The sequence below is a fragment of the Heteronotia binoei genome, chromosome 18, assembly GCF_032191835.1.
Source record: "Heteronotia binoei isolate CCM8104 ecotype False Entrance Well chromosome 18, APGP_CSIRO_Hbin_v1, whole genome shotgun sequence".
Lineage (NCBI taxonomy): Eukaryota > Metazoa > Chordata > Lepidosauria > Squamata > Gekkonidae > Heteronotia > Heteronotia binoei.
In genome coordinates this window covers 41,556,581-41,575,963 of record NC_083240.1, presented here as the reverse complement: position 1 = coordinate 41,575,963, position 19,383 = coordinate 41,556,581, and the positions used below count along the sequence as shown (strand labels likewise).

The following is a 19,383-nucleotide window of genomic DNA, read 5'->3' as shown; positions in this document are numbered from 1 at the left end:
TGCGCCTGAACTCTATCGGGTAGCCCCGAGATACAATTTCTAGAGTCCAAGAGTCCGCCTGCGACTCCGCCCAGGCCTGATGGAAGTGTAGCAGGCGGCCCCCTACTGGGATGCGCTCCCAGTCATGCTTTATTGGGCTTGGAGCCCCTCTCAAACTTGTCTGATCTCTCGGGCTGGTTTCTGTGGAATCTGGGGTTGGAGAAGCCCTTACGGAAATTCTGCTTGGGTTGACCCCAGGCTGCTTTTCTAAACTCTTGCTTGGGCTTTGGGGCGCTGGAGGAGGTCCGAAAGGAACTAGGTCCAAAACCTCGTCTGTCTGGACGTCTGAGGAACTTGGGCATAGCTTTCTTTTTGTCCCGTGTCTCCACGAGGATCTTTTCCAGGGCGTCTCCGAATAGCTTCTCTCCTTGGAAAGGGTAGGCTGACACGATTGATTTTGAGTGTATGTCGGCCGGCCAGGCCCTAAGCCACAGGCCCCTTCTTGTCACGGCGTTGGACGCCATAGCTCTGGCAGAGAAGGTAAGGGCGTCCAGGGAAGCATCTGCTGAGAATTCAGCTGCCCGCAGGAGTCTGCTGGTGCCCTCAAGGATCTTTTTATCTGCGTCTGGTAGAAGCTGTGAAAGACGCCTTATCCACACTATGGCTGCTCTAGATACTATGGAGTTAGCAGCAGCAGCCTTAATGGCAAAGGCCGTAGCCTCGTGTGTCTTCTTCACGGCCAGGTCAATTTTTCTGTCCCAGCTGTCCCGAACGGACCCCTGGCCGTCCTCTGCTAGCAACCCATGGGACTGTAAAGCTGCCACCGGCGCATCTACCAGGGGTACCTGTAGCATATCATTGGCAAAGGTGGGCAGCTCATACAACTTCCTGACAGAGTTGGGAACCTGCCTGCTGGCACTTGGCTTGGCCCACTCTGCTTTCAGTTGGCGCTCGAAAAATACTGGGAAGGGGAAGGCCCTGTCAGGAGAACGATACTTTGGAAAAAACTCTGAGTTCCCCTCGGACTTGTTCTTGGGGTTGGTCAGAGAACTGGGAGCCTCCTGTTCCTCAGGGGCCGCCTGGAGGTCCAGGGCAGCTAACACCTTGGCCAGAAGAGGCTGGAATTCTTCCGCCCTGAAGAAACGTGAGGAGGGTTCTGGCACAGACGCACCTTCTATCTCCTCATCAGAAAGAAATTCGCCCTCCTCCCGTTCTCCCTCTTCTGACTCCTCCGACTGATCCCCATACTGGGATCTCTCACCTTCCAGAGGATCATTGACTAAATAACCCCTGGTGGCCCTAGGGTAGTGGTCTTGGACCCTGGGCCTCTTAGGCGATGGAGATCTGGAGGGGGGACGTGGGCTAGAGGGCCTTCGTCTCCTATGGGTGGCTGCTTCCACTGCAGCACCCACTGTCTGTCTTATCCACTCTAAAAAATCAGCAAATAAAGAGGGTCCCATAGTGGGTACGTTACCCAAGCCCGCCCGGGGCTGGCTGGTCTGTGCAGCTTCCTGGTGTGCCTGGGCCTCGTGGAGATCGAAGTCTCCCGCCTGGAGGGTGGCATCCACCGGTCCCCGTCTCTGCAGACTGCCCAGCTGCTGGTCGCTGTCCTTATGCGCCTTCCTGCGCTTCTCGGAATGGCCATCGGGGCCAGATCGGCATTCTGAGGAGGAGGCCTCCTCCGCTGCCGACGACGACCAGCGCCGCCTGCGCTCGTTCTCCGCTCCTCTTCTGCCCCTACAGGGCACGTTGCCGGCAGCCGTGGCAAGCCCCGCGGTCATGCCGGCTCCGGAAGGCGGCCTTTCGGCCCCGCGCAGAGCGCTGGGGGCCGAGTCGTCTATCAAGAAGGCGTCCCTCGCTCTGCGCGCCATCAGCTGACCTCTCTCTCTTCGCGCCGCGGCTTGAAAGTACACAGCTCGGGCCGCCGGCGCGCCGCTCCTCTTCGTTGAGGGGAAGAAGGTGGAAGAGGGAGGGAGGCTTAGAGGAGGGATCAGAGGCAGCAAGTTGGTTAAGAAAACAATCAGGTAAGGCAAAGGACAAGGTGAGGAAGAAATCTACTAGGCTAGAGAGAGAAAAGGTAAAAAGGTAAGCAGGAAAGGATAGGAACCTATCCTAGCACATGCTCTCCCTGTCGAGGCAGGAAAAGAACTGAGGGGTGGTTCCCACAGCCAACAGGAAGAGGAAGAAGTTTTTTGAATCCTGCCTCCCTGATTGGACGGTGGGAAAACACCCAAGATGTCCTCCGCCTCCTAGGGAGAACTAAAGTATTAAGTTGGGAGGTCAAATTAAATGTGTATGCCGAAAAATACGCCAGATAGTTGTGAATTTTTGAAGTAGCAGTGGAAAGAGAGTAGATCTTTCTCCCTAAAGTATCCATTTTTTTCCTTCTTTTTCAGGTGGAACTGGGTGGTGCGTCTGCTTAGACTTTGATGATAAGTGAACAATCATAGAGTTGGGCACCGGATGGTAGAACAGAAATTTTGAATCTGGTGCATGAATTTTATAGAGAGACTCAATCCTCTTGGATGTATTTATTTATGTATTTATATTTTGATTTATATCCCGCCCTTCCCACCGAAGTGGCTCAGGGCGGCTGAGGTGGGACTGATGTAGGTGGGACTGATGCTGGTTTGTCCCATGCCTCTTTTAAAGTTTCTAGATGAACCGAGTGTCAGAACTTGTAACTTTCCTATGTGCTGTTAGCCAGACCAACTCCATGCTGTAACCTGATACTAACCCATGCTATGCTGTATAAACAACTAACACAAAATCCCAGGGCCTGGCAATATTCTGTGATCACTGAAGGGTAACCGATAGCCTCGGGTCCACATCTGCAGGTGGCCTTTTGAAGCTAGGCCGCTTGGCCTTCACAGCAGGAGAGCATCCTCCCTTCTGATAACAGAGCCTGGGAAGGAGACACTTGTCTGCAATCCGTGTGAAAGATGACTTTATGGTATCTCTTCTGACTGCATAAAATGTAACCAAATGCCAGTGCTGGCATTACTGTTATCTCGTACCTTCAGCACTATAGTTCTCAATAAAGATCCTATACTTTGTAACGAGTTTGGGAATCGTCTGAAGTTCTTCAAGTTCTGACACCAAGAGCATAGGGAGAAAAGAGCCCGCTGGCAAGTCTGCATGCACCAAGTCATGAACCACGTCTGACACTCTGGGTAGGTCAGTGGTGAGTTTGATATTTAGGGCGGCAGCCATGTTAGAAAGTAAGTACAGGTAAGCCTTGGATCCCTCCGATGGTGAAAGGTTGGCTGGTTTGGTAATATCCGAGGCTGGAGAATGAGGTGCAGAAGTCATTGATTGGGAAGAGTCTGAGTGCTCGGCTTCAGATTCTTCAGGAGCATCAATGGCAACATCGGTGGGAGCCGAATAAGTAGGCTTGGTAGGTATCACTGACTTAGTTGTCAAGGAAGGTTGTTCAGGTTGTTGTTTTGAAGCTATTGAACAGACTGAAGTGGACCTGGCTGGTGATAATGGCTTAGATACTAACGCATAATGTCTTGGACGGTGAGGGCTTCCGAAGGATCTAGTACAGGAGACCACCTCACGGTACCGAGGATGGTAGGAGTCTTCATGAAGTTGATGTTCCCTGTACTGATAATCCATCTCACGGTACCGAGGGTGGAATGATTCCTCATGGTACCGAGGGTGAAGTGGTTCCTCATGGTACCGATACCGATGTGACTCCGAAGATGGTGACCTATAGTACCGTCGGTACCGACAGGGGGATGGTGATCTGGAACGCGATGGGGTGAAGTAGTAGTAGCGTTCCCGACGGTGACGTGGGGATCGTGCCGGTAGAACTCAAATGGATGGCTTCCTCGGAGTCGATGGTTCCCTTCGAAGCGGAGACACTGGGGAGGCAGTCTGCTGCTTACGAGGTAAAGAGACTTCTCAAAAAGAATGTGGTTTGAGAAGGTTAGATTGTTGACTCCGAAGACGTGGTGATTCAGGCGACTCGGTGTCAAGGAACTTTTCCGGTAAGGATTCGTGGATCGAAGGTGACCTTGAAAGAATATGGACAATCTCTTCAGGCCTCGTATCAGTATGCTCGGGTGGAGTCGGCACCGTTGACATCGAAGTTGTAGCGTGGTGAAGATTGCAGAGAAAAGACGGAGACGCAGTGAGGTAGGTGTATCCTGGATGGCGGTAAAGAAGAAACTGGGTGGGTGGAGCGCCTCTCTCCCATTCTAGGCATGCGCGGTGGATGCCTCCTCCCCAGAACGAGAGGGAGTGCGCACCAAAATTAACGCTTAAGATTGCTTTGAATTTTCTGAGGTCGGGTTTGATCCAGACAGATAACCCATGTGTGGGGCTGCACAGGAGCCACGAAGAAGATCTAGCCACACCTCATGTGTGCAATCTGAGGATGCCTAGTCAGGTTACACCCCCATTACACTAGGAATTGGATCTTTTGAATGTGACACGCTGGTAATGAACGTCCTTCTCATTCTCTCTCTCTGACTTCATCAACATGGGCGTCTGCATATTCAGACAGGTAATATTACCCCATAACTGTTCCTCAATATCTTTACTTTTCACTTCTTAATTTCTTAGTCCTTGACTGCGTGTATACTGTGACTGATTTGAGTGTGATTGTGAGCAAACATATTTTCTAGTAAAATTCTTGAAATCCTTTTAAATCTAGAGTCTTCTTACTGAACTGGATCTTGGTAGTCATAGGTGTGCCATCTTTTGTCCCCATTTGTTCTCCCCAATCTCATCGCTAATTTCCCCCGTATCAAGACAGGATCATTTTGGGTAACAAGTAAGAGTAGATAATATTGAGATATATGATCCAACAATCTTTCTTCGTAAACGGCAATCATGTATCTATCATTATATTCTAGGAGCATGAGAAATTATATGGAAAAATCATACAGGCTGTGAAATTCTCACAAGTCCTTCGGCACAAGATAGCTGCTGGGGAAGGGGGAAGTGAATCATGTCATTCAGTATGCCTCCATGTGGGAATAATTTCCATGCTACTGGAACAACGTATACATTAGCTTTAATGTACTCCTGCTTCATACTGATAAGAAACCCCACAAATCTTTGGACAGTGGCTTAAAGCGTGTCACTCCTTGGCACACATACACAACTCTAGTCTCCTGTCTCTTTACATAGGATTTGCAGTTGCAATTGTTCTTAAAATGAATAATCTATTAAATATAGGTTGCTACAATTGTCTGGAAGGCTTTCATTGAAAAAAAAATGTCATAAGGGGTTTCTTACTCACTCACTATTGGTCTTTACACCCTGCCACCTAACATAAACATAACAGAGAAATTAATACCCTGGTCCCCTCCCCTATTATTGTTGTTATAGCAGAAGTATATGACATCCTAGGCAAGGGAGATCTGGACATCCAAAGCAAAGCAAGCAGCTTTTAACAGAAGTTCCTGGTCAATGCAAGACTGATTTAAGGAACCAAAAGTTTAATTAGCAAAAATATAAGGGCTAAATAATAATCAATACATGTATTTTGGTATATATGATAATATTTACATTGTATGTTTTAATTGATATTATTTGGCCCTTAAATTTGTGGTAATTAACCTTTTGGTTTCTTAAATCAACTTATTTGGGGTAAGTTTTTCTTCCCCTCCTCTTGTTCCTCATTGTAAGACTGAGCCTGCATACAAAGTTATGGGCGTCCGTCATAGGAGAGGACACAAGAAGCTAACAGCAGTCTTGCTCCCTTCTTCCATTCTGCCTGCTACACTTTATACATGAAACTGCCATATATGAATCAGACCCTTGGTCCATCAAAGTCAGTAATGTCTACTCAGACTGACAGTGGCTCTCCAAAGTCTTTCACATCACCTACTGCTAGATCTTTCAACTGGAGATACTGGTGATTGAACCTGAGACCTTTTGCATCCCAAGCAGATGCTCTACCACTTAATGGATCCCATCTCACTCATGCCAAAGTACTGCAAAGGATAGTGTCAGTTAACATAAGAACATAAGAGAAGCCATGTTAGATCAGGCCAATGGCCCATCCAGTCCAACACTCTGTGTCACACAGTGGCCAAAAAAAATTACACACACACACATACACTGTGGCTAATAGCCACTGATGGACCTCTGCTCCATATTTTTATCTAAACCCCTCTTGAAGGTGGCTATGCTTGTGGCCGCCACCACCTCCTGTGGCAGTGAATTCCACATGTTAATCACCCTTTGGGTGAAGAAGTACTTCCTTCCTTCCTGTGAGGTAGGTGGGGCTGAGAGGACTCTTACAGCAGCTGCCCTTTCAAGGACAGCCTCTGCTAGAGCTATGGCTGACCCAAGGCCATTCCAGCAGGTGCAGATGGAGTTATTTCATGTCATACGACTCACAGAAGTCTTCCAAAGTCAACCCAAAAGCCATCAATTGCTCTGTAATGTGAAACAAAAATGGGCATCTCTACATGGAGCAACTGACAAGGTTTAGTTTATTCATGCTTATACACTGCCTTGTTATTCAACAGTTGCTGGTTGTCAGGTGAATGTGTGGGCAGACTATGGAAAGATATCAGGCTTGAGTTGATACTGATGAAAACTCCATGGCAATTAATCTACCAAGGCTCATTCATCCACGCAAATTGTACCATCTATGAATTGCTTCTGCCATGTGTGAACAAGCCCCAAGAAAAAGGAAGCTATCCCACTGAGAAAGCACACACACACACACAGACACACACATCTTTCAGTGGTAATGCACCCACAAACAATTGCACGCATCCACCTAACCACATAGTTTTCTCTGAGGTATTTTCAAAGTCTCATTAGAAGAAGATGATATTGGATTTATATCCTGCCCTCCACTCTGAATCTCAGAGCGGCTCACAATCTCCTTTATCTTCCTCCTGCACAACAAACACCCTGTGAGGTAGGTGGGGCTGAGAGGACTCTTACAGCAGCTTGCCTTTCAAGGACAGCCTCTGCCAGAGCTATGGCTGACCCAAGGCCATTCCAGCAGGTGCAAATGGAGGAGTGGGGAATCAAACCCGGTTCTCCCAGATAAGAGTCCGCACACTTAACCACTACACCCAACTGGCTCTCAGGACTGTGCCTTATCAGTATGAAATTATTTTGGCAGTTCTCTGGTGCTTTTACACTAGCTATAATGGGGCATGCCCAAAGAGTCACACAAATATCCCTGATGTGCCGCCGAAAGTTGTTGTTTGTCAGCAAAACAACATTAGCTGCCTGATTCGATTGATTCCTCATCAGGGCGGTGAAGAGGCTGGGGTCATGAACCTGAGTGCATTTCACATCATTAAAGCCAATCTGGAGCAGTGAAATGTGTAACCGAATTGATACACTCCATCATGGTTCACAAGGCATGTTTGCTAGAGACCTGGTGTTTGTCTTCACGGTTAACATTTTAAATGCAAGAGTTCAGATATATTTTAAAGATATCAAAAATAAAAAGGGGGGGGGGGGAGGAACCCCTTGTCAGCTGTATATCTGTCAATGAACTGGTAGCCTCAGATCACTCAAGTTTTATCTGTGTATAAATAATAACAGATTACTTATCTCCGCGGGAAGCTGCCCCTACGCTACATTTCCACCCAATGTAGCACACTAAATTTTGATCTATTAGAGTCATCTAGGAAAGGGGGAAGTGAAGAAATTCCCTTTGGGAATGAGAGCTGCAGATCTGCCCTTCAAAGCTTCGCAATAGAATGTTTCACAGTTGAGTTTTCCTTCTTTTCAGGTCTCCGAGGCAGGAGCGGTAAATTACAAGTCAAACTCAATAAAGCCACACTTGGCTCCGAAACCACATTTTCCTATCTCAAGACCGAAGTCCCAGAGGCAGGCACAGGAAATCTGGTCATAGCCAAACTAGTCATTTCTGGCTCGGAAATGCATTTCCCTGCTTCTCTCAGAGCCAAATTCTGCCACTGGGAGCACGAGAGCTTTTCGTTGGATTCTAACCATTCCCTCGCTTTGTTCATTTTAGCAGCAAACTTCTGAAGAGCATGGAATTATTTTTTCTGCAGTACCAAAGCTAGTGCAAAGCTTCCTCTTTTTCTTTGATTATGGACTGATACATCAATTCTCAGACTTGGTTACGGGCAGCATCCCCAGCAGACAACTACATGCGACACTGCAGTCCCATGACTAGAGCTGATGTCAGAAACTGGAATGTAACTACAGTAAATGCTTAGCATCACTGACTCCATTTTCTTAGCATTGATACTAACCATGAGAAAGCTTGCTGCATATCAAAGTAGAGGTCTCAGAATGTTACTAATAGTCGCTGTGAACATTCCTTTCTCTGCAGACTAACAAAAGATACTGTCCTTTGAAGATAACGGCCTCAGGGCTGGCAATTCGGCCATCCCTGTGAAGTAGCAAAACAAAGAGATAAAGAGGAAGTACCCGTGTGAAACTTAGCACCCCGACCTAGCAATGTTTAGATGTGTGGGTTTTTGCATAGCAAGCTTTGATGTAGAATTCTTTAAGATATGTGCTCATGTGCAACAATGTATCAGTTCCAATCTCTCTATGTTCAGATGCTATGGGTTCTAATAAAACCTATACTTTGTATCAAATCGAAGTCTGGTTGATTTGAAGTTCCATTGTCTGACAGCTGAAAGCATGTTTATTTGGCCCTAAAAAGCTACCACTGCTGAAGCAGCATGTGTGTTTACTTATTCCCTGCTTTTCTTCACAGTGGGGACCAGAAGCAGCTTACAACGTTGTTCTGCCTTCCATTTTATTAAAACATCAACCCTGTGAGGTTGGCTGAGAGGAGAAGAACAAGAAGAAGTAGAAGATGCCCATAGATTTATGCCCCGCCCTTCTCTCTGAATCAGAGTCTCAAAGTGGCTTTCAGTCTCCTTCTTCCCCCACAACAGACACCCTGTGAAGTAGGTGGGGCTGAGAGAGCTCTCCCAGAAGCTGCCCTTTCAAGGACAGCTCTGCGAGAGCTATGGCTGACCCGAGGCTATTCCAGCAGCTGCAAGCGGAGGAGTGGGGAATCAAACCCGGTTCTCCCAGATAAGAGTCCGCACACTTAACCACTGCACCAAACTGGCTCTCTGAAAGACAGTGAATAGCCCGAAGTCACCCAGGAAACTTCCAGGTACAAGATAGGAAAATGTGTCCCAACAAGGCCTGTACATCAGTGGAAATGGCAAAGGCATCTCCACTTAACTTGTGAGCACTTTGATGGGCGTTTTTCACCATTCAGGAATACCGCCATTAGGGAATTTGAAAGTGCTCCAGAAGAATCCTCCAAATTACTAGAATCAGGGTGTCTGGGTGCAAGATCTTGTCCTGATGTTGAGAAAAGAAGTCTGGGACTCTGGCGAAGTAGTGAAATCTAATTATGGATAGATACAGCAAAGTTTATGTTGGCCAACATGGTGCAATTCGAATGCATTTCCTGTGTTCCCTGCTTGTCTTCCTTAAGGTTTTAGGCATGAAGGGAATAGGAGGGAAGGCACAGAAATGATTCACTTCCCACTGAAGGAGAAAGATGCCTCCCATGGAGCCAAGTCTGATTCTTTTCCTGAGCCAAAAAGCCTGACACGTGATGTTGTTTAGCATGGCAAACAAATTGACCTCTGGTGTATTCCAGTGAAGAAATATTGACTGTAGGTTGATGGATCAGTGACAGTGCCACTGCACACTGTGGGGATCTACCAGGGTGTTAATCACATGGATGGCAAATGGTGAAAAGTTGATGCGTCTCTCCCAAAGGAGACTAGCTACACAGTTCATGGAGACAAATGCAGTGTTACTCTCCTTATTTATGCAGTACACGATGACTGTGTTTTCTGTGACCACCTGTGCTGCTGTGCCTTATAGCCTGGGGACGAAGGTGTAAAGAGAAGGCTTCAGGTGGCTCAGGCAGAGCTGCCTTTCTTAGGGTGATCACAGCTGACCTCTTCAGGTACATGGTGATGGTCAGTCCTCCAAAGGAGAATTTCTCAGCACTTAGTCATGCAAATCCTTCACTGGCTGGAAACTCATTGAAGCAGCATTGGAGGCCTTATCCATTGAGCAGCAAATTGGACTACAGCAATGGAGACTGCAATAAGTCCCACCAGCTGTAATAGGTGGCAGGGAAACATTCCATTTACATATTTTAGAATTCTGGGTAGAAGAAGATGATATTAGGTTCATTTCCCACCCTATACACTGAATCTCAGTCTCAGAGCAGTCAGAATCTCCTTTACCTCCCCCCCCCCCCCCACAACAGACACCCTATGAGGTTGGCAGGGCTGAGAGAGCTGACAGAAGCTGCCCTTTCAAGGACAACTCCTGCGAGAACTATGGCTGACCCAAGACCATTCCAGCAGCTGCAACTGGAGGAGTGGGGAATCAAACCTGGTTCTCCCAGGTAAGAGTCCACACACTTAACCACTACACCAAACTGGCTCTCTTTTGTCTGCATGTGCATGTATTTGAAGGAGTGGGCCACTCAAACTTTGTTCCAGACCACAAAATAGTAACTGGATGAATTGCTGCATGTTAATACATCACACTAACTGAGTCTGGCCTCCCTTGCCACAGTATTCCATCCTCTGTCAGGCCTATTGACGTATCACTGGTTCCAGCTTCTGACTGCCTTGTGGTTTGATTAATTTGTTTTCCGCCTTGAAATTGAGTCATTTTAATGGTTTAATTGTTTGTATTGTTTTAATTGCTTAGATCTGTTGCTTAATTGCTTATTGTCCTTTATTGTTAACTGTTTAAACTTGTACTCCACCCTGAGCCCGCTTGTGGGATAGGGTGGAATAGAAATTAACAAAAATCAGTTAATTAATTAATAATGCAAAAGGTGTCATCCTTGTTATAACTTTAAAAATCTAAAGTAAGAGTAGCTGAACAAAATATTCTAAAATATATTTTAAACCCTAACGTACATTCTCTGGCAAGACATTGTAACTATTAGAGTTATAAAATATGACCTCCTTTTCTGCTTTTCTTTATGACTACAGAGAAAATGAGTCCACAGCATGTTCCTGCTATCTTCTGGTCCCAAATTCCAGATGAAGCAAATAACTGTTGGGGGGGGGGGCAGGATGTGGTGGCGGCTACAGCTGGACTATCACGATCCCCAGAGTTGAACAGAAAACATCTCAGCATGAAGCTTAAATCTAGACTAGTGAGAATCTCATTTGAAGGTAATGGGGTGTGTATGTGTGTAACATTAGTCTCTGAAATTGGCAGGCAAGGGAATAAGAGATCTTTGAATTGGTGAGACATTTTATAGCTACAGAGAGTCTGGCCTTCTGCCATTGCCTGGTCAGACTCCCTGTATCTATAACATCAGCATAGCAGAATTTCTGCATGCTGAACCTGAATTTCCAAGTTCAACAGGTATCATATCTTCCAGATCTACATTTGGATATGGTTACAATAAATCCAGCCTGATCTTGACAGAAGATTCAATGACTATTTCTCAAAAACAAAGCAAGGCATTTAATTCTAACTGCCCTTTTGCAATGTCTAGTAACAGGTGGCAGGGAAACTTTTGAACGATTCTTCATCTAGTGTCACTGAGAAGGTGGCTAAGTTTCTTTACTCTGTTTTAAAGGCACATCAGAGGATCTCATAGAAACAGTTTATGTTTATGCTTACTCCGATGCATATGTACGCAATCGTTCCATTTTACCTTTTTTTAACCAATTTGCTCCGTTATATATATCTATATATTTTATGCCAATAAAGGTTAACTTGACTTGACTATTTTAAAATCATTTCATTTTTACCAAACTATCTAATTCACAGTGTTTGGAAAAGGTGGCCCCACAACAGGGTCAGTCCACCTCAGCTTTGTGCAATTCAATCCTATGCTTGAATGTCCCCATACAAACGTGTGAATGTCAAGTGGGACACAAAAGACCACTAGAAGGGTGAGGGTGGCACAATCCCAAACCTGCATAGCAGGTTTGTGGGACAACCCAAAAGGAAGAAGAAGAAGAAGATATTGGATTTATATCCCGCCCTTTACTCCGAAGAGTCTCAGAGCGGCTCACAATCTCCTTTCCCTTCCTCCCCCACAACAAACACCCTGTGAGGTGGGGCTAGAGAGGGCTCTCCCAGCAGCTGCCCTTTCAAGGACAACCTCTGCCAGAGCAATGGCTGACCCAAGGCCATTCCAGCAGGTGCAAGTGGAGGAGTGGGGAATCAAACCCGGTTCTCCCAGATAAGAGTCTGCCCACTTAACCACTACACCAAACTGGCTCTCCAAAAGGAAGGGCTTCGTAAGAACTTAAGAAGAGCTCTGCTGGATCAGACCAGTGAGGGTCCATCTTGTCCAGCATCCTGTCTCACACAGCGGCCAACCAATTCCAAGGCCTTCCCCGATGTTGCCTCTTGACACTAGTATCCAGAGGTTGACTGCCTCTGAATGTGGAGGTTCTCTTTAGTCACCAAGGCTAGTAGCCGCTAATAGACCTGTCCTCCATGAATCTATCCAGATACCTTTTAAAGTTGACTATGCCTGTGGCCATCACCACATCCTCTGGCAGCAAACTCTACATTTTAATCATTCGTTACATTAAAAAATTATCTGTTTGTCTGTCCTGAATCAACTGTCCATCACCTTCACTGAATGCCCTCGAGTTCTAGTATTTTGGGAAAGCGGGGGGGGGGGGGAGTTCTGTCTGTCAACTCTCTCCGGCCCGTGTATAATTCTATAAATTTTTATCATCTTGTCCCGCCTCAACCGACGTGGGACTTGGCCATGGGAGGTGGTCGTCTCCCCCGCAGCTGCCCACCCAACCAAGCACTGCAAGCAAAGCCCCCCCCCCCGACAGATGTCGGGACTGCCCAGGACTCCCCGCTCACCCCAACGCTGCTGGAGAAGCCTGTGGGGCCAGGCGGCGGTCGCGCCAGGTCCCGTGGCCGCCCAAGGCCATGGGGAACCAGGACCCAGGTTGCAGCAAGCCGAGAAGAGCTCTCGCGAGCCGTGCCAGCTCGCACCGCTGCACCTCACAACACAGCCCTCCAGAGAGCCAGCCCAGAAGCAAGGAAACGGATACACCCCAGGACGCTGCGGATCGCCGTCGGGACTTATAAGGAGGGGCGGGGCCAGCTCAGGGAGGGAAGGGAGGGTGGGGGTGGAGCTGAAGGGGGAAATAAAAGGCAGCCGAGCTGAAAGGTCGGGGAGAAAGCGTGTGGTTGTGAGGAGAGGGCTGCCTATCCAGAGAGAGCGGACGAGGAGCCCAAAGCACCACCAGCCCCTTCCCAATTCTGAGACCTACACAGCTGGCTACTGGGAGCCACCGGGGGTGCTGGCCGCGAGGAGTCCTCTCGAGGGGCAGCCGGGGCGCAACACATCTCCCACCTTAGTTGTCTCAAACCATTCAGACTTTCCTCATAGGACAGGTGCTCCAATCCCTTGATCATCTTGGTTGCCCTCTTCTGTTCTTTCAGAAGTGGTTTCGTATACGTTCAGCTGAAGCATTATGCATTCAGAAAACCGATGGACTGTGAGTATGGAAGAGCCAGTTTTTAGTCCAGAGGGCACTATATACCGTAATTCACTCCCTACTAAAAATAATTCTGTACTTAACCATTTCAAGCGCACAACAACATCCAGGCCACTTAAGTGTGCAAATGTGGCCGTTCCATGGTTAGTGCCTGGAAAGGAGTTGTAACACCTTGACTTCCTGTTCCTGGCGAAGAGCTTGCTCTGCTCAACACTCAGAACAAAACCTCTCTCAGAAACAAAGCAGGGGGGGGGAACCTCTAACATGCTGCAGCACGCAGCGCGTTGGAAGATGTGTGGTGAAGCCAAATAGCCCCTGGCTGTTCTATGGAGAGCCAGTTTGGTGTAGTGGTTAAGTGTGCGGATTCTTATCTGGGCGAACCGGGTTTGATTCCCCACTCCTCCACTTGCACCTGCTGAGATGGCCTTGGGTCAGCCATAGCTCTGGCAGAGGTTGTCCTTGAAAGGGCAGCTGCTGGGAGAGCCCTTTCCAGCCCCACCCACCTCACAGGGTGTCTGTTGTGGGGGAGGAAGGTAAAGGAGATTGTGAGCCGCTCTGAGACTCTTCGGAGTGGAGGGTGGGATATAAATCCAATATCTTCATCTACCTCACAGGGTGTCTGTTGCAGGGGAGGAAGGGAAAGGAGATTGTGAGCCGCTCTGAGACTCTTCGGAGTGGAGGGCGAGATATAAATCCAATATCTTCTTCTTCTATGCCAGAGTTTTCCCAGGAATGTTTAGCCCCTCTTCTTTGCAAGCACTTTAATTTTCCAATGATTTGCCCTCAATCTCGGGAAAGACTGAATCACAGCAGCAGCAAAGGGGTAGAAATTTGAGATTCTTTTGGCCCCAGTCAACAAATGTTGCTGCTCCTATGGACTGTTATGTCGGCACGGCGTTTTGATGACTTTCAGATGACTCTTGAAACAGCCCCTGTCACCAAGATCCAAGCTGGCCAGGGTCATGGAACAATATAAACACGGTGTTCCTCAAGCACTTCCAGTGGCTGAAAATAGCAAGGCTGTTCCTAGAGTCAAATCTTCCTAGTGACTTGAGTTAGCCGATGTGCTGCCGGTATTGCCTAGACATCCTCTCAGTGCTTAGTGTCAAGTTCTGAATCGGGACAATCCGACCTGGGTCACAAGACTGCTTTCTGCAGATGTTGCAAAGTGCCTTAAGACTGATCAAAGTGACTATTTTTAACTGTAATTTGGAGCACATTTTGTATTTATTGCTGAACCCATTTTAAGTAGCATGTGCAAACTTTAGCCAAAATTAAGCAATGCTTACGCAGCAGTTCTTTCTGCTCACTGTTCTTCCACGTCTACAAGCATCTTGGTAATGGCTTTCTGAGACTAGTGCCCCATAAGACACCAGTGAAGTTCATCCAGAATGGTGACATTACATAGAGCTCTTTGGAAATTTTCCAGGTAGGCAAGCGGGTCCTCAGCTTTTGCAAGTACTCATCATGGCTTTCAGGGCTACATCCAGAAACCTTGTGGCTTGATGATGGGACCAAGACAAGCAGGCTATGTTCAGTGATGGGTATTCAACTTCAGAACTCTATTCAGACAATGGGGACACGTAATATCAGCCTTTGTGGTGGGAACACTGTACTAGAGTGGTCAGCCCTTATGCTTTTGCCTGGTTTCCTTCCAGCTACATGCATTTCAGGCTGCAATTCAAATAAATACTCTAACCTCAGGGATGTCAAACATCTGGCCCAGGGCCTGAATCAGGCTCCTGAAGGGCTCCTCTCAGGCCCCTGAGCAACTGGCTGTCATCTGCTTCCTTCTGTGTAACAGCTTGCTTTGCAAGGCTTGCTCAATTGTACAGGAGCCTCAGAGCAAAATCTCTATTTTCTCCATTAGCTGAGACTCCACCCCCTCCTGGTCCCCTGGGGAAGGCAGAAAAGTCAGAACTTCCTTTGCCCCGTTCCCTGGATCCCATGGGAGAAAGACAAAGAAAGCACCTTTAAGACCAATGAGTGCTGATGTTTTAAGTTTAAAAAAAAAATCTTTAATTGTGTTTGTCTTTAAATCTTTAATTGTTTTTATATCACTGCTATCTTAATCTTAAATAGGTACACACATGGCCCAGCCCAAAAAGGTCTCATCTATGTCAGATCCAGCCCTCATAACAAATTAGTTCGACACCCTTGCTCTAACTCAACAGGCACACAGACCCTGACCTGCAGAACATCCCCTCTAGTTCTGTCTGAATCACAGTCCACTCCAGTTCTGGATTCAGACTTGGTCACCTGTTGCCTCTATAGTGTTTATTAAAACATTTAAAGGCCACCTTTCCTCTTGGGATCAGAACAATTAAATATAAAAACCCCACTGGGCTCAATGTTATGAACTTCCGTGTAATATGTTATTATGCACAACACTTCCCCTTTACTTTATTACCATTGCTCTCTTCCAAGATAGTTTAAAATTGTTCTCCTTGATACACATAAAAACAGAAGCTAAACACTATTCTGCGAAACAACCAGCTGTTAAAAGGGGGGGAAATGTTGCTTTAGTAGCATTGCCTTACAAGTTGAATGGAAAACAGGATAGCAATACCAAGCCAAGAAGCCTCAGAAAAAAACATTTCTTGGCTGAACGGAGATCGGTGCAATAAACAAACGGTTCTAATAAATACATCCCACCAATCTACTTCTTCCTTCCTACTTTGCTCAGATTATAAATACTCATAAAAGTGTTTTTCCTCCACTGCTTATTTAGATTCTCAATTAAGCTTATTAATCCTGTTTCTTAATTTAGATTCGAATTTTCCAATGAAAGCAGCTAACGACTTCAGGATCCTGATGGGAGGGGGGGATCAAAAAAATCCAGATTATTATAAAAAACTAAAAAACATAAATGAAAATGTAGCAGAGCAATGACTCATTACTAGCATAAGCACAGGAGACCGAGACTCAAATCCACTGAAACCGCTCTGAAACAGTAAGGCCTTTTCCTACTACCTGAAAAACCCTCGCTTGCTCCAAGTTTGTTTCCAGGCACAGTTTGAAGTAGTTGGTGACCAAGAAATCCCTAAAATACTCTGGGCATCTTAAGAACTACTTGCTGTATTGGGATATTTTTTGTGAGCTACTTGCAATGTTCCCTCTAAGCTGCAGAGTCTTGTGAGCAAAAATTCTACTTTGTGTGCTTCTGGCATTAAAGTTGTGAGTTACCGTATTTTTCACTCCATGACGCACCTAGTTTTTCCTGTTTTCCTCCTCTAAAAACTAGGCAAGGAGAGCACCAGCAGCAGCCGCGGCAGCAGCCCCGACGGCTGCTCCCAGTGAGAGCCCTTGGCCCTGGCAGCGGCTGCAGGGGGAGGCGGCGGTGGCTCCAGCACCCAGCAGGGCTTGTTGCGCACGGCAGGGCTGCTGCCACAGCTGCTGCTGCAAGTCTCCTTGCTGGGGCTGCAGAAGCCGCTAGTCAGCGTGCCTTGCAGGGGAGGAGGTGGTGGCGGCTTGTTCTTCTGGTTGCTTTTGCCCCACAGCGATGAGCCCTGCGGTAAGCTGCCGCGGGGGTGGTGGTGATGCTTCGGGTCCTCCGGGTTGCGGTTGTGCAGGCGGATCAGTCCGATCTTCCACAGCAGAGTAGTCATCTTCCGCACGGCCTCCTTCCTTGGGGGGGGGGGGGCGCGACCCGGTGCCCACACCTCCCGGCTCCAAGAAGCCCAGGCGGGGGCAGGTTCTCCAGGAGGCAGAACCCCTCTCTCGCTGTGCTCACTCGCAGCTTTGCGGCACAGCCGTCGGGGATGCTGCTGCGGGCGGCATTGCAGCCTTTGGGCCGCCTCTGCCGGGGGCATCAGAGCCGCGCAGCCGGAGCCAAGCAACAGGCATTTGCAGGCTGCAGCTTCCTCCTCCTCCTCCTGTTGCTGCCGCTCGCTCCATAAAATGCACACACTTTCCCCCCTACTTTTTTGGGGGAGGGAAGTGCGTCTTATGGAGCGAAAAATACGGTACTTGCATTAAAGTTGTGAGTTACTTGCATTAAAGTTGTGAGTTACTGGATAAATTAGTGTGTTGTGGGGTCATTTTTCCTGAACTTAGACAAAAATGTGTGAGCTGGAGACAAAAAAATCTGTGAGCTAGCTCACACTAACTCAGCTTACAGGGAACACTGCGTGCAGGGCCTTTATTTGGGACATGGCTTTCCTAAGCAAATAATTGTCAAGCATATATATTCCTGTTAGTATAGACCTGTATTGTTTATCCTTGCTCTTTGCTGGTGCATGTCAAAGCCATGTAACCCATTCTCTAGTTTATACCTCTTGTAACAAATACAGGAATGCCAGCTTTGAAGATAACGCCTCTCGGGACAGATTCCCAGGCCTCAGCCTGGGACCCAGGATGTTATTAACCACAAAAGATAACTGAACCTGTGAATGTAGCACTTCACCCGCCTATGTTAGAATTCCTAGCAATCTTTAGTATTCTTTTGATGTACTGCTTAAAACCAGATGCTATACAATACAATGTATCACTCTCAATATGGTACTTGGATAAGTAACGTGGATTATCAATAAACCAATACTTTGTTTCTAAACACTGTTTGGATCTTTTGAAACTCCTATGCTTGACAATAATAAATGGACTCAGGACAATCTATGGCATTGATTCAGGGACTCAGAATTCGCTCCCAAAAACTTTCAAGAGTGGCTCTGGGCAAAAGAAATGCCCTCTCCTCTAACTATCGGACTACGTATGTGCAACAAAAGAAAACAAAAGAGGGGCACTGTGATAGCAACAAAGGCAAGGGAGAGCCAGCTTCCTCCAAAAGAATACTCTAGGCTCAAATGAAAACTATATGCCTGAGATCAGATCATCATATGCAGATATCACAAATTCACATATATAATAAAGATGCTTTGACTGGGTGCTGTTTTTATGTCCTTTTGAGAAAACAAAAAAAATTGTGGCTTGGGGAGAGAGACAAGCATTTGATAATGATATTGCATTCTTGTTGGATGACTGTTGCTGTTGTTGTTCAATCGCACAGTCAAATCCGACTCTGCGACCCCATGGACCAAGTCATGCTAGCCCCTCCTGTTTTCCATCATCCTCCAAAGTCCGCTCAAATTCATGTTAATTATATCAGTAATTCTGTCCAGCCATCGCATCTTTTGCCGTCCCCTTCTTCTTTTGCCTTCTGTCTTTCCCAGCATCAGGGTTTTGTCCAGTGAGTGCTCCCTTCTCATTTGAGCTTCAGCATCTGACCTGCCAGGGAACAATCAGGGTTGATTTCCCTTAGCACTGACTGATTTGATCTTCTTGCAGTTCAAGGGACTCTCAAGAAGATCAAAACAGTCATTCCTAAGGGAAATCAACCCTGATTGTTCCCTGGAAGATCAGATGCTGAAGCTGAAGCTCAAATACTTTGGCCACCAAATGAGAAGGGAGAACTCACTGGACAAGACCCTGATGCCGGGTGATAGTGGACTAAAAACCATTGATCTACTGTCTAGAACAAAAACGTTATGTCTTCCATTTAATTTTTTTTTTGCACACAGCACCATCATTTAGAATTGTGAGGCAGAACCTCTGAGAAAGTATACAATTGTGTGTATAAAGGACATGTGTAAAACACACACACACACAGAGAACATTTTCCATGGCACAAATAACCATTTTTAAACAACGTTAACATCCTACCTGAAGGTCTTTCACGTTTGGGAACGGAATCCCTATAGTTATAACAGCGCGAGCGTTGTCATCAGAGAAATCCAGGCCTTCACTGACCTTGCCTCGGCAGACAGCGAGAAGAAGGGCACCACCTTCAACACAAGCAGCCATTCAGAAGAGGCATTAAAGAGCCGATTACATTTTTCTTTTTTCCACTCTGAGCTGACCTCACTGTATTCCCAGAGCCTTTTCGGTCTGCTTTAGGCAACTAATGCACTTAGCTCCTGCATCACAATAGGTGCAATCCTTTCCTTTC

General features: G+C 46.9%; 1 protein-coding gene across 1 annotated transcript in view; it reads right to left on the bottom strand.

Annotated features, from left to right (window-relative positions):
- Positions 1-19,383, bottom strand: part of BRIP1 (BRCA1 interacting helicase 1) — a 186,959-nt gene that overhangs the window by 42,470 nt on the left and 125,106 nt on the right. The window contains exon 16 of the mRNA XM_060259393.1: positions 19,098-19,219. Within this exon, the coding sequence (XP_060115376.1) occupies positions 19,098-19,219 (122 nt within the window). The remainder of the gene's footprint in view (positions 1-19,097; positions 19,220-19,383) is intronic.